The sequence below is a fragment of the Papaver somniferum genome, chromosome 5 (assembly GCF_003573695.1).
Source record: "Papaver somniferum cultivar HN1 chromosome 5, ASM357369v1, whole genome shotgun sequence".
Lineage (NCBI taxonomy): Eukaryota > Viridiplantae > Streptophyta > Magnoliopsida > Ranunculales > Papaveraceae > Papaver > Papaver somniferum.
The window spans coordinates 209,928,027-209,941,378 of NC_039362.1; the positions used below are offsets into that span (position 1 = coordinate 209,928,027).

At 35.8% G+C, this 13,352-nt stretch overlaps 1 protein-coding gene and 1 long non-coding RNA gene across 2 annotated transcripts; both read right to left on the minus strand.

Annotated features, from left to right (window-relative positions):
- Nucleotides 1-5,182: 5,182 nt before the first annotated feature.
- Nucleotides 5,183-8,028, minus strand: LOC113278536. Its single transcript, XR_003325558.1, has 3 exons — nucleotides 7,913-8,028; nucleotides 7,668-7,764; nucleotides 5,183-6,577 (listed from the first exon to the last, which is right to left on the minus strand). It is a non-coding gene; the product is annotated as an uncharacterized LOC113278536 (long non-coding RNA).
- A 4,467-nt stretch (nucleotides 8,029-12,495) lies between these two features.
- Nucleotides 12,496-13,262, minus strand: LOC113284501. The gene has a single exon (XM_026533992.1). It carries the CDS (start codon nucleotides 13,239-13,241, stop codon nucleotides 12,696-12,698), a length of 546 nt encoding a protein of 181 aa, XP_026389777.1. The 5' UTR covers nucleotides 13,242-13,262; the 3' UTR covers nucleotides 12,496-12,695.
- Between the last annotated feature and the right edge of the window lie 90 nt (nucleotides 13,263-13,352).

Sequence of the window (13,352 nt, forward strand, 5' to 3'; positions counted from 1 at the left end):
CAAGTCTCCACATACCTTTTCTCGAAGAAGTTCCACAAGCTCCCCTTAGTAGTTATTCGTCTTCAAGAGATGAACGTCGAAAGATCTAAGCTCAACTACACTATCTATGTCCTAGTCTGAGGCATCTATAAATAGGCTAGAAATCAAGACTTAAACTTTTGATCACTAACATTGATAAACATGTTTGACATAGCAACACATGCGAGTTCGACCTAGCAATGCTCTAACAATAGTAAGCAGCTAAGGATAAATGATTGTGATTGAGTTTAAGTTTTAATTTGGAGACTAAGAAATTCATCACAGTTATACATTTACAATAGAATTTCAAAATTCAAGACTTGATGATATATTTTGTTACATATTTTTCTTTAAATAAAAAATTAATTGAAGTTTCCGAATACATTAGTTGCTAAGAACGAACAACATGAAAAGAAGAGAAGAGAAACATTTTCCTAAAATTTTGGGGTTAAAATAGGTTACTAAAATAGAGAAACAATAATCTAAAGAACAAGTTTCACACCCCAAATTCCTCTAATTAAAAGGAAAGGAACGTGCATCCCGATTTTAAAAGGGCATACAAATTCGGACTCGTATTCAAGGCAATTAGTTTTAGTAAAAACTTCAACTTGAAATATGTTTTTCTCGGATGATTTGGATGGAAAAAGTCAGGTTAAATAAGTACACATTCATGGATTTGTTTATCCATTAATGTGGTTAATGTAGTTTACCCGAACCAACCGCATTACGGCATCATTTTGGGCAATAAGTAATATTTTGTAGTAGCTATTTTTCTAACTCTACATCTCACACCATTTAAGTGTGACCATTAATTAACAAGTAAATAAACTAGTGCATGGACCTTGGAGTAAATAACACGAAGTGATTATATGTTCCGATATAATTACCTACTCCACAGGAGAAGAATATTTGATTAGATGATTTCACCCACAAATTAGTGTTCTAGGGATAAATATTACTCTCTTAGCTCAAGAAAACTCTCAATCTCTTCGCATACAGTTTCTCACACAAAAAACTAATCCCCTCTCAGTGGTTTAGCCCTGAATTTATAACACAAATGCAACCTAAATTACAGTATTAAGCATGTACATATTTGTTCGCTACATCTTCATCGAGAAACCAGAGCCCAGTGTCTTATTATTCCATCCCTAATATATTCTTCATCACTTCCCAATGTAGGTTATTCTTACTACCGTTAGATGATCCGGTTCCACCTTGTTCTGACTCCCTATTCCCTTCTTTGTCATTTACTAATTGCATTAAATGTTTTGTCTCTTTTGTAAAATTCAGTTGTTAATCCTCTTCCTTGCTTTACACGTGTCCTCGTCTCGTTCCCCCGTGGTGGATATATTGGATAAAGCGTTGAATCTAGTTAAGCTCAGATCTGATGCTTCTTTTCATTGCCTTGCTTCTATATCACTTCTTATGAGATGTTTTAGCATATATATCCAAATATTTTGCTATTATAAATATAAATATATAATAAACAGAGCACATGATTAGAATATTATCTTCAAATCGGCTGTGGTTACATGAATTTTATTTAAAAAATATCGACCAAAATATGAGTATAACAACGTGAGTGTAATAGCGTGAGTGCGAGTAGATCCGCGCCAATTAAAATACACTGGGCGGAGTTCTCCACCTTTATTTAGAAGCTTATTATTATTGGGACGTCACTTCCAATAAAGGGGCTTCACCTAATAAGAAAAAAATGGATCACTCATAATAATTTCGAAAACCTCTCATCTAAAATAATTGTATAATGATTAAACAACCCTTATTTGGTTAGTGCTAATAATCTAATTAACTAATAATTAGACTGACAAATTTTTTATATCATTAGTGATAAAAAATCATATTAAGTGATTTTGGTGGGAAGAAAAATTTGAAAAAAAATGAGAAATTTTGGAGATTTTTTTCTAACTAAAACCCTAGATTTTAAATCACCCATCAAATATTCTTTTTATTTCTCAAAATTGATGAAAGTAAGTAAAAAAAATGAATTTTTTAGCTTTTCAGAGAGGTTTACGGTTGAGTTTTTCCTTCGTAGCCAACCGTAAGAAAAATTTACGGTTAGGTGATGATGAACTCCTAGCCGAAACTAGGTAAAATTAGAAAAATCCAATTTTAAACCAGTTACGGCTGGATTTTTTGGTCGAAACCCAACTGTGAATCAGTTACGGATGGGTTTTTTTGGTCGAAATCCAACTGTAAATCAGTTACAGCTGGGTTTTGTTTGTCGAACCCAACTGTAAAACAGTTACGGTTGGGTTTTTCGTGATCGAACCTAACTATAAATCAGTTACGGCTAGGATTTTTTTGGTCGAACCCAACTGTAAAACAGTTACGAATGGGTTTTTTTGAGGAAAACCTAACCGTAATTGGTTCTGAAACCTAAATTTTTCTATTGTTTCAATCAATCTAATCATTTCATATGCAATTGGTTTGTTGATTACCATTACTTCTATCAATATGCTTCTTCCGCACCTTTAATAGAGAATTCAATCGACGATTATAAGTTTTTCGAACCGTCGATTAATCGAAGATGGTGAAATGATTTTGATTGGAAAAAAAGGAGGGAATGATTTATGTTGATGAGGCATAGGAAGTTAAGAAGAAGAAGAAGAAGAGGAGGAGGAGGAGGGGGAGCATATCTTTGAACGGGAATTAGTTTTTGATTTTAGTTTTAGTTTTTAGGTTTTTGATTTTAGTTGAAGGTTATTTTAGACATTTGGTATTGAATCAAAAATACCCCGTTACTAATTTTTTGGTCACTAAAAATCCAAATGTTGGAATGTGACGTCCCAGTAATAGGCTTCTTTATTTAGCTTCCGATCCCACATAGCCAAACCCCGGACCCGGAGTAGTTGGTTTTTCTGCCACTCTGGGCAGAAACCTTGATTTTGGCTTAGCCTAGGCTGACATCTTGTTGTAACCAAGAAAGACCAAGAGTTACAATTAAAAGCCCTAATTTCTGTTTAAAAGGCGAGAGAAGCCGGAACACCAAACCAAAGTCGAGGCACCTTCAGTGAGACCCTGAAGTCTAGTTAGCAATTCGGGGTTCGACATACGTACAAAACTGTAAATGTACGGGTATTATTCGGATTCGTAAAAGTCTAATTCAATCAAAGATCCGGTCAACGATTCGTGAGTCGGCAGTAGTTCGAAACGGTATACGTACGTTTATAATTAGCTTTATAGATACGAATACGGGGTACAAAATTCGCATGTATTAAATATGAAACAAACATTAGATATTAAAGTAATGATATGGGGAGTTTGATTTGTGTATTAAAACTCGTATATGTGTTGCTATATACACAGTTCAGCATCAAAGAAGCGTTGGTTAAGTGGTCTGGAACCAGCACAGGGAGTTGCATGGCAGATGTTTGAATCTCTTCATCATACATTTTTGGGAAACACACGGAAGGAAGTAGGGGTGAGCAACGGACGGATGCGGATTAAGAGTCACCCGCAACCAAACCGTCAAAGTTGCGTATTTGGAAAATTAAACCGTGATCAGCATAATCACACGCGGATTTGTCCTCTGCGGATCAACGGATTGTACGGGCCGGATGCGGATTAACCGCGGATTTAATCAAAAGAAATTATAAAAAAAAATCTAAATATAAAAACTAGAATTTTAGTACAGACGACTCTTAACACAAAATAGTACTAATTCAAATGCAACAACAAGTCTGGTGCAATAGACATAAGATAGTTAATAGTTAACACAAAAAAGTACTAATTCAAATGCAACAACAAGTCTGGTGCCAAGCCATCTGATGCCAAAAAAGTGTCCTTGGATTTGATTACTAGTTCATTTAATCCATGATAGATATGTCTGGAATTTCCTGCAAGATTTTTTCCGCATTTGTAAAATGAGGAGGAGTTATAGATAATCAGTAAATAGCTGTAAGTTATAGATAATAACTAATAAGTAAGCAATTGTAAGATTTCTGTCGCATCCGCAAGATTTCCTTCATGCAAGTTTAGAATGAAGTTTAGGGTCACAATCTAATAGGTTAATTAGTCAGCAATGCGTGTCCTTAAGAATAATCTGTTTCACACACATTCCATTTCCATTCGCTTAAACAGGGATCACATGACATGAGGGTGCTAATTCAAAACCAAACAGATAATGAAGCATGATTTTTAATGCAAGCAACACAAATGCAATGTTACACGCGAATTTAGTTTCCAATATTGTATTTTTATAACCTATCTCCTTATGGTAAAATTTCATCATAGCAATCATTTTGTTAGCGTGAAATGCACTCAAATACACTAGAACCCAGACATACTTTTTAGAAGCAACATAGTCAAACATAACCTAGAAGCAAAAGGTAAAACTTGCTACAGAGGTGTAAGAAGTCAAGATACAGGCTCTGCAAAAACAAAGAGATTAAGACAAAGATGCAAAAAAAAAAAGGAAACAAGGTTTGAGAGTTACCTAAGTCAATTTTTTCAACTGCGTCTATCAGCTTCTCGAGATTTATTGGTTTATCTAGAAGCCAATTTTGAGCACAGATTAGTGCTTGCACTGTTTTTGGCAGCATGGAACTTCGAAACTCATTAAGAACACGACCACCCATAGAGAAAGCTGATCTTGAAGCTATTGTTGATACTTGCATAGCAAGCACGTCTCGAGCTATCATGGACAAGATCTTATACTTAGAAGAGTTAACCTTCCACCAATTCAGAACATCGAATTGTGGATTAAAATCCTCTGTTTTCTCTGAGAAATACATATCCAGCTCTGTTTTTCCCTCTACTGTTTCTTGATGTTTTTCAGACTCAACAAATCTGTTGATCGGATTCTAAGGTTCTAGTGAACGAGAAGTATCATATTGTACTTCAGTTGTAGGTCTTGAAACCGTATCATTCCCTTTATATAACAGTTCATACTCCTCAAACATATTTGTTAAAATAATCTTAACTGTAGTCATCATCTCATGGACCTCGTGGTCAACTGTAACATGATTCTCCTTCAGTAACTCTCTCAAAGAAAATCTAAGATAGGCTTCCTTGCGTCATGTGTCAAGCAACACAACAATGTATAACATTTTGTTGATTTTATCCACTGCCCAATACTTTTCATATTTAAGAACCATCCAACCAGCCATGTCAGCAAATAATACATTACCATTCTTAACCCATTCTTGCAATACGTCATTAATACAAATTACTTCATCGAGGAATAAATTAAACGTGACATAGGTTGATCCAGAAAATTTCAATGTAGCATCATAGAATTTTTTTTGCAATCTAACAAATGCACGAGATGTTTCCCAATCAGAAGCAACGGGCCATACATTAGGAATTGCTGGTACGTTTGTTTTACTTCTGGTTGGTGGTCGAGGGGGATTAAGAAATTTATCCGCATACCCTAATTCTTCAAATTGTTAGAAGGCCTCCTCATATTTTTCAGCTGCAGACAACATATGGTAAGTAGAATTCCATCTAGTCTCGCAATCCAAGCTAAGAAATTTGGTGATGTTAATCTTCCGTTGTTCAGCGCATTCTCTAAACTTCTTAAATCTTTCTGCTGATCCTCTAACGAACTTAACGGCCTCACGTATCCTAGAAATAGATTCATTATACAAATCCATACCATCTTCAACCACTAAGGCAAGGATATGTGTTGCACATCTAAGATGCATGTGCTCTCCTCCCAAAATTGCAGCCTTCCAACCCACAACTCTCTTGGACAAATAAGAAACTGTTTCATTGTTAGAAATAACATTATCAACTGTCAAAGTGAATACCCTTTAAATACCCCACTGTAAAAGACAATCTGCAATTGTTTTACCCAATTCCAGAGCAGTATGATCCGTAACTGGACAAAAATTCAATATCTTCTTCTTTAACACCCATTTCTCATCAATATAATGACCTGTCAACACCATGTAGCTCATGTTTGTAACTGAAGTCCACGTATCAGTGGTGAGACATAACCTTCTACTATACTTTTAAAATTCAGCTTTCAATTTGTGGTACTCACTTAAATACATCTTCATGCAGTCTCTAGCTTCAGTAAAACGAGAAAGAACTTCAAACCTAGTTTCTAATTGATGACAAAATTCTAAGAAGCCTTCACGTTGTACAAACATTAAAGGTAATTCATCTTTGATGACCATTCTGGTGAGGGATGTTCTACATGCGTCTTGGTCAAACGAGTGAGTCACAAAGGAACGAGTCTCACCATCACTTACTTGAAAGTCTAACGGTTATTAGGACACCTTCTTTTCTTTATATGGTTGTTCATATCTGTTGTTCCATGAGAGTTAGAACCCCCTATATCGTCTTTAACCCATGAAAACTTCCTTTTTCAATGCTTGCACTGAACTTTAGGTGGCTTAAGATCAAGACGCTTATCAAAATGTTGCCAGCAATCTGATTGCTTCTTACCAGAAGCTTTAAGAGGCTTTGAAACTTCAACCAGAGATGATGGTGTAGTTGTAGATATGCTCTCGACGGATACCGGGGTAGTTGTATCCATGCTCTCATCAGGATTGTCAACAGGAATAGAAGGTCCCTTAGTACTTGAAGCCATCTACAGACATATTTAAAACATTAGGTAAATGAACACAACAAGGACAACATATTTTAAGAGATTAAGTCCATTGATCCGTTTCATACAATGTAGAAAAATACATATCATATGAAACAAACCTAAATGCAACGGACTCAGACCAGTAGAATGATTTCAAAGAGTAAGCATCATTGCATTGTATTCCAAGAACAGTCAACCCCACTATACATATTTTTACAATAATAGAAAACATGTTGGCATGAGCACAAGCTTAACAAAATGATCAACAATAAGTCGATATCATCCCGAATTTTTAAGCAGTAACAAAATCCACTTCACAAGGAGGACATGGGTATTAGCAAATTAATTCCTCCAAAAGTCAGGGGGAACCTTTAGGGTGTGTTCAATAAGATTTTGTATATGATAGTGATCAAGTTTATGCAGTTCCAAGCACCAAAAAGGAAAACATAAACAAAACATCGGGGAGTAAGCATAAATCAACCAATCAACGTTAGACATTTACATTATGAGTTGAAGTTAGGGGAGGCACATAAACATCAACCACAATTCGCCTCTTTATGGATGCTACATTGTGCGAAGCATGAATATTGTAAACTAAAGACAATACAATTTGTAACTAAAAGGCTTAATGAGGTTTAGGAAATCAAATATTAAACTAGAGTTAGAATTATGGATCAAGATAAATAATCTTAAAGCAATTTATGTTAGACAAGGCATAAGCATCGCAAATAGGTGATAAAACCAGATTAGAAATAAGTTTCCCTCTTAATTGTATCGACCTATCAGATTTTGTGAAAGTTCAATAGAAACTCTATATGTTACTTGTTAGCATCATCATCATCACATGAGTTCCTCCATGAACTACCTACTCAATTTAGCCTAATCTTTACAAGAGAATCAGCTAAATTTTCCCAACCCCAACCCCATCAACTATTTACCTAAACAGATCATTCAATAAGACCCAACTCCTTAATAGGCCAAGAACAATATATAAATCTTCATTCAAATAACAAAATTCATTTTCAAACCAAAAATTAGTAAAGAAACTGAATTTTCATTAATAAACAAGGGTTGTGTTCCATTAACTCACTTGTTTATCAATAAATTCAACTGCAACTATCAAAAAAAATTCAACTTTCCTCGTTGCAGGTATATTCTTCACTTCACCATTTTCTGAAACTCAATCTCTACAACATGAAAGAGACACTGAAAGTTAATACTGAAGAAGCAATGAAGAAGAAATCAATTGAATCCCTAACATGCCATCGATTTGGGGGGGAAAATAAAAAAACTTAATTTCTCTGCAATCACAAGTAATAGTTAATCGTTACTTACTTCTCTGCAAATCGATAAAGATGTTAGAGAAAATTCCAAACTAATTAAAACTAATTGAAGAAGAATCGAAGGAGATGATGCTGCTCAGAGAAGAAAAACTCAATATTTTCCTCTCGAAAAAAAAAGAAAAAAAGCTATTAGGTTTTAGAAAGATAAAGACGTTTATATATAAAACTCACACTTTCCATATTATCCTTAACAATCTTACTAAATCCCCTAACTGTCCTACGGTGCGGGTAATCCGCGGTTTTCAAAACCCAACCGCAACCGTAACCGCACCGCATGCGGATTTGAGAATGCACCCGTATCGGGTCCATAACTCTTGCGGATTGGATTTCACCCACAATTTTACGGACGAATACGTATGAAATCCGCGATTTCGATTTTTCTGCTCAGCCTAGAAGGAAGGGAGAAATTAGCATCTGGGCCTTATTAGTTATTACTCGGAGATTATGGGCCGAATTGATTCCGACGATTCTAGTTCGGATCCGTATACACGCTTATAGGTCGGAAAGTCCACAAAGTTCACGAATCTGGTTTGGTGTTTCAATTATACGCTCGTTTGGTTCGGGAACGAGCAGTACGTGAAAATTCGCGAATGATTCGGCAAATTGCTTACTAGGCAGTCTTAAGTATCCATCCCGTTTTATTAGAGGAGACACTTTTGATTCAATTCCGATTTTCATAAACTCATCCTGTTACTTCTGCTGGGAAACCACGGGTTGAGGAAGAAATCCAGGAGATTTTGGACTGAAAAAGGTGAGATTGTCGCTCTGAAAGGTTTGGCAGTGATTTTGTCAACGAAGGTAATAAAAACTCTACTATCTCAATTTCGTGTGGGTTTATTTTGGATACTCCTGATTCAATATTTTGAAGTGTCGATCTCGTTTTATCAAACGAGACACTTTTGATTCAATTGCGATTTTCATATACCCATCCGTACCAACTTCTGTTCCTGCTGCTGGGAAACCGCGAGCTGAATCTGAGAAATCTGAGAAACCGAGGAAGAAATCCAGGAGATTTTTGACTGACGAAGGTGAGATTGTCCTTCTGAAAGGTTTGGCAGTGATTATAAAAACTCTTCTGTTTCTAATCAGAATGCTCAATTTTTTTATGGGTTTATTTAGGGTTCCATTGATGCAAGTTTAGAACAATTGTTTAGTAAAACCAGACATTATAAGGATTTTTTTTTTAGTAAAACCAGACATTATAAGGATAGATATCTGAAGAAACAAATTAACTCGTACCATTTATCTAAATGTGATTTTGAAAAACTAGCTAGCATGTATAATTTTATGAGTTTGAGTTTTTCCAATCCCATTTAAAGAGATGCCATGAGTTTTCAAAGACGATATGGGGTGGTGAGCAAAAAGATGTTGAGATATTGAAGGTGAAACAGCTGCGGTGGATGGTGAAAAGAAAGAAAGAAACAAGAAGAAGCCAAAACCCTCTTTCTGGTTATCAAGTGTTGCTTTCAGAGAAGCTGAAAGCAACAGTTGATAAATAGAAAAAGGGTTTTGGTTTGTGTGAATTGATTCAGGAACAAATGATTAAATTGGAAAGTTTTCGCACTAAGAAAGCTTTTCAACTGATTCAACCTTCAAAGGTGATGGATGGAGTTTGAAATTAAATGGAAGAAGTCTCAGGTTGCCGAGACTGAGATGTTTTTAGGCACTGGAGTCACCAGCTTCCTAAGGTTTTCTTTGTTTGACTAATTACTTGACTATATGCTTGTTTGGTGTTTTTTAATAGCAGAGGTTCAGTGTTGGGATGTTTTATGTTGCTATTGGAGTATGGTTTTTTTTTTTTTTTTGCTATCTGCACATGTCCATGGCTAATATGTTTTGTGACTTACTAAAGTGTTGGGATGTGTTGTGTTGCTATTGGAGTATGTTTTGTTTTTGCTATCTGCACGTGTCCATGGCTAATATGTTTTGTGACTTACTAAATTTCCAGGGTTTTAGTGTTTTATGCTGCTATAAGAGTAGGTACTGTGATTTTCTGTCACATGAATTTCCATAAACGATTATTGTATATCTACATGACCAAATGCAGTGATAGATTATTGTTTTGTTTAGTTTTTTCATACCTCTATTAGACTGTTATATTACATTTCTTACTCCATGAGAAATTAATCTTCAATAGGTAGAAGTAACAAATATAACATAAATATGTGTTAAGGTTTTATATTAGATTTATAATTGGAGCTATTAGACATAACATGTAATGTACCAGGAAACCACTGAAGAAGGATCCTTTTCAGGTTACATCGGGAGTTTGGCAGATACACGTATTCGTGGACTGACTGATCTAGATATATCTTCTGGTAAGTCCTTTCTCCACCCTGTTGCTGTAGTTATCTTATCCTTCATTGTTTGCACATTTTCAGTCGTCTTCCTTAGTTTGACCATCTAAATAGTTTTTCTACAATTAGGATTGCCACTTTTGCATCCAACATTCAACTTTGTGTGAAATCTAGCTTTATGTAAATTCTAATCGAAACCTGCATGTTGCATACTGTTTGTTATAAACTTTTTTTTTTGATGTTCTTGCAAAGAGCACATATGCACAAGCAAATACTTGTGCCTTCATCGCCCAAAAACTCAACCAAATGTCTGTTTCGGTTCTAAAGAATCAGCCAATCTTAGCCTTTTACAATAGGCTTCTGTAAGTCTTTACAAAATTGATTATTGGTGTTTGTTATATTGACTCTTGTGTGGGATTTCAATTCGAAATTTCACATGATAAGAATATAATATCAACTTGTATGGTGGATAAAGCCATAGTTCTGGTCATAGAAGTAAATCTGGGTTTACATGAGCAGTATTGGCTGGTGGAAGTGACATCTTCTCAACCCTAACTCAGCAATACAATTTGGTAGCTTCAAAACATATTCTGCCATGCCATGTATAGAAACACATAGCTACTCACATCTAATATATATAGAAAGCACAAGTGCAGAACTATAGCTTATAAAATTTCTTAGGTGAACTTCAACATCAGTTATATCAAACTATTAGGCAATGTTGCGGTTCATAGATTAGTGGTGTGGGCATGATCCACTTAATGAATGGTAATGACTCTGGAGCATAGATATAAAATTCGTGCTCTGTTTGTACGTCGCTACAGCCTAGTTTATCATGATATCTATTAGTTTGTACACCACCATAGCTATCGTCTAAGTCAGATTCTTTAAACACTACTCCCTTTCTAAAAAGGGTTCTAACCGGAAAAGATGGCCGATTGCCAAATTCCTACAATTTTTTTGTTTCTGACAGTGGCAAATCTACGCCCTCCCTGTCTAGACCTAAATAGTGTGCCGGTCAAGCCAAGCCCGCCTACCCTTAAACTAGCTATATACCACTTTTTTTATTCATTTGATCTCGGGTACTGAAGTCTCCAACTTCTTAAGGTTTTGTTGACTAATTACTTAGAGTATTAGCTGGTTTTTGTCTTCCTAATAACATAAGTGCGAGGTTCAGTGTTGGAAGTTTGGAACTATTAAACATAATTGGAAGTTTGGAACTAATAACATATGTTATGGTTTTACTAGAAACTAGATTCATAATTGGAAGTTTGGAACTATTAAACATAATATCGTAATGAACGAATTTCTAAAATTTAGGAATAGCGAATTCTCATTGTTACTAGTCATGAGAATCTGCCATCTACACAAATAACTTGGCCAGTGATTGAAGAAGTAGCTGGGAGGCAGGGGAATGCAACCAGAGATGAAATTTTGCTTGGTTCTCCAATGCCCCGGATTGGGGTTCGTGAGATGATGCTTTCCAGGTTCTTCTTGTCTTACAGCACCAGATGGAGGCAATTTTAGAGGGAGTTGGGGTAGACATACTAGTTATGTACAATTGGCCATTTATTACTCAGTGAGTAGTTTAGTTTCTGGTCAGACTAATATAGAATTCACTGCATTATGTGTTGCGATTTTATCTTAGTCCCATATTGGGTATTGCCGAACATATGCAGGACTTAAGGATCCTTTTTTTTTCTTCGGAATGGCAAACCCAATTCTACTTTCCTAGTTCATTTTCATGTTTTAAGTTCTTGTTATTGTCTTCTTATAATTAGGGAGTCCCTTAGGTGTCTTCGTGCCTTGGTTTCCAAATCAGAGGTTGTTGTTGTTGGTTTCTTCCCCTAGTCAAGCATGAAATTTTTAAATTTTTCTGTAAATTGTGGTGAATTAGAGAAAGAGGAAAATGAGGATGTTCTCAAGAGTTGAAGCCGAAGTCCAAGATAGAAATATTGACATGATGAAAATGATTCCCCTGTTAGAGAGTTGTCATTTATCTGTCTTATACATGTTTTATTTCATTTAGTCACCTGAGCAATTGTAATCATTCACTGAAATCGCATGTTTATGTCTTTGTAGTTTGGGATTAAGTATGGCTAAGCAGGATGGCCCAGTAGTTTTAGTAAGCTTCTAGGCATTTCACACTTTCTATCTTCCGGTCCTCTTTAGTTAACCGTCAACATTTTCTTGTCCTGCAGAAGACTACAAAGGTCACTCTCACAAGCATATGCGGCCATGGAAATGGACTAGGACTAATTCCCAAAGTACAACTGTATTAGGCTGGTATAAGAACAACGCCACTTTGTTTTATTTTCTCAAACATTACAATCATATATATTAATTATCTTTATATCACCGATCTACTGTTTTTGCTGCCCCAATGATAAAGAATTTCATCAGGGCATAAACAAAGTACAGATCTTCGGCTTGAGCTTGTGCTCAACAAACAATAGTCAATGTTCACATGACAAATGTTCACAAAACACACCAACCTTCATCTTCTTCGGCTAGACAATCCACCACAAATTCAATCTCCTGAAACTGTTCTGCCCCTTGGAGCGACGTCAATGCCTCATCGCTCTCATATTCTTCAAACTCAATGGCATCGTCATCATCATAATAATAATCATCAAAACATTCACTGCTAGAAATAGCACACAGAATACTCGTAGCAGATTTAGAATCATAATCCAAACCATTTCCATTGTTAGTATCCACGACACTCCAAGCCAATGACCGCTGATCCATAGCAGCACTACATGATTTAAGCTTTTGAGTTCCTTTGATCTTATCTTTCGACTTACTCCCCGGGTTAATGTGACAATCTGTGCACCTCGCTACACCGCATTTACCTGTGAACTTGGAATGATTCGTTGGCTTCCTTGACACTTTTGTGAATGCTCCGGCGGTTGGACGAGAATCCAGTGCGTTGACTATTTTGGACTTGGGTGTAGGATTTAATGGCGATGGCAAGACCAAGTAGCTTCTAACCATCCCATGTTGTCGACCCTCTCTCTTCATTTCTTTTTTTGTATTGATGGCTTGAAGTTATACTTGATACAACTCTACCGCTTCTTCCTCTGTTTATATATAGCTGTATGCAGGAGACAAAGTAAAAGCTGAAAAGAAAAA

What these genes read in the sequence shown, in the direction of transcription:
- LOC113284501 (XM_026533992.1), bottom strand. Translation starts at nt 13,241, where the DNA reads ATGAAGAGAGAGGGTCGACAACATGGGATGGTTAGAAGCTACTTGGTC.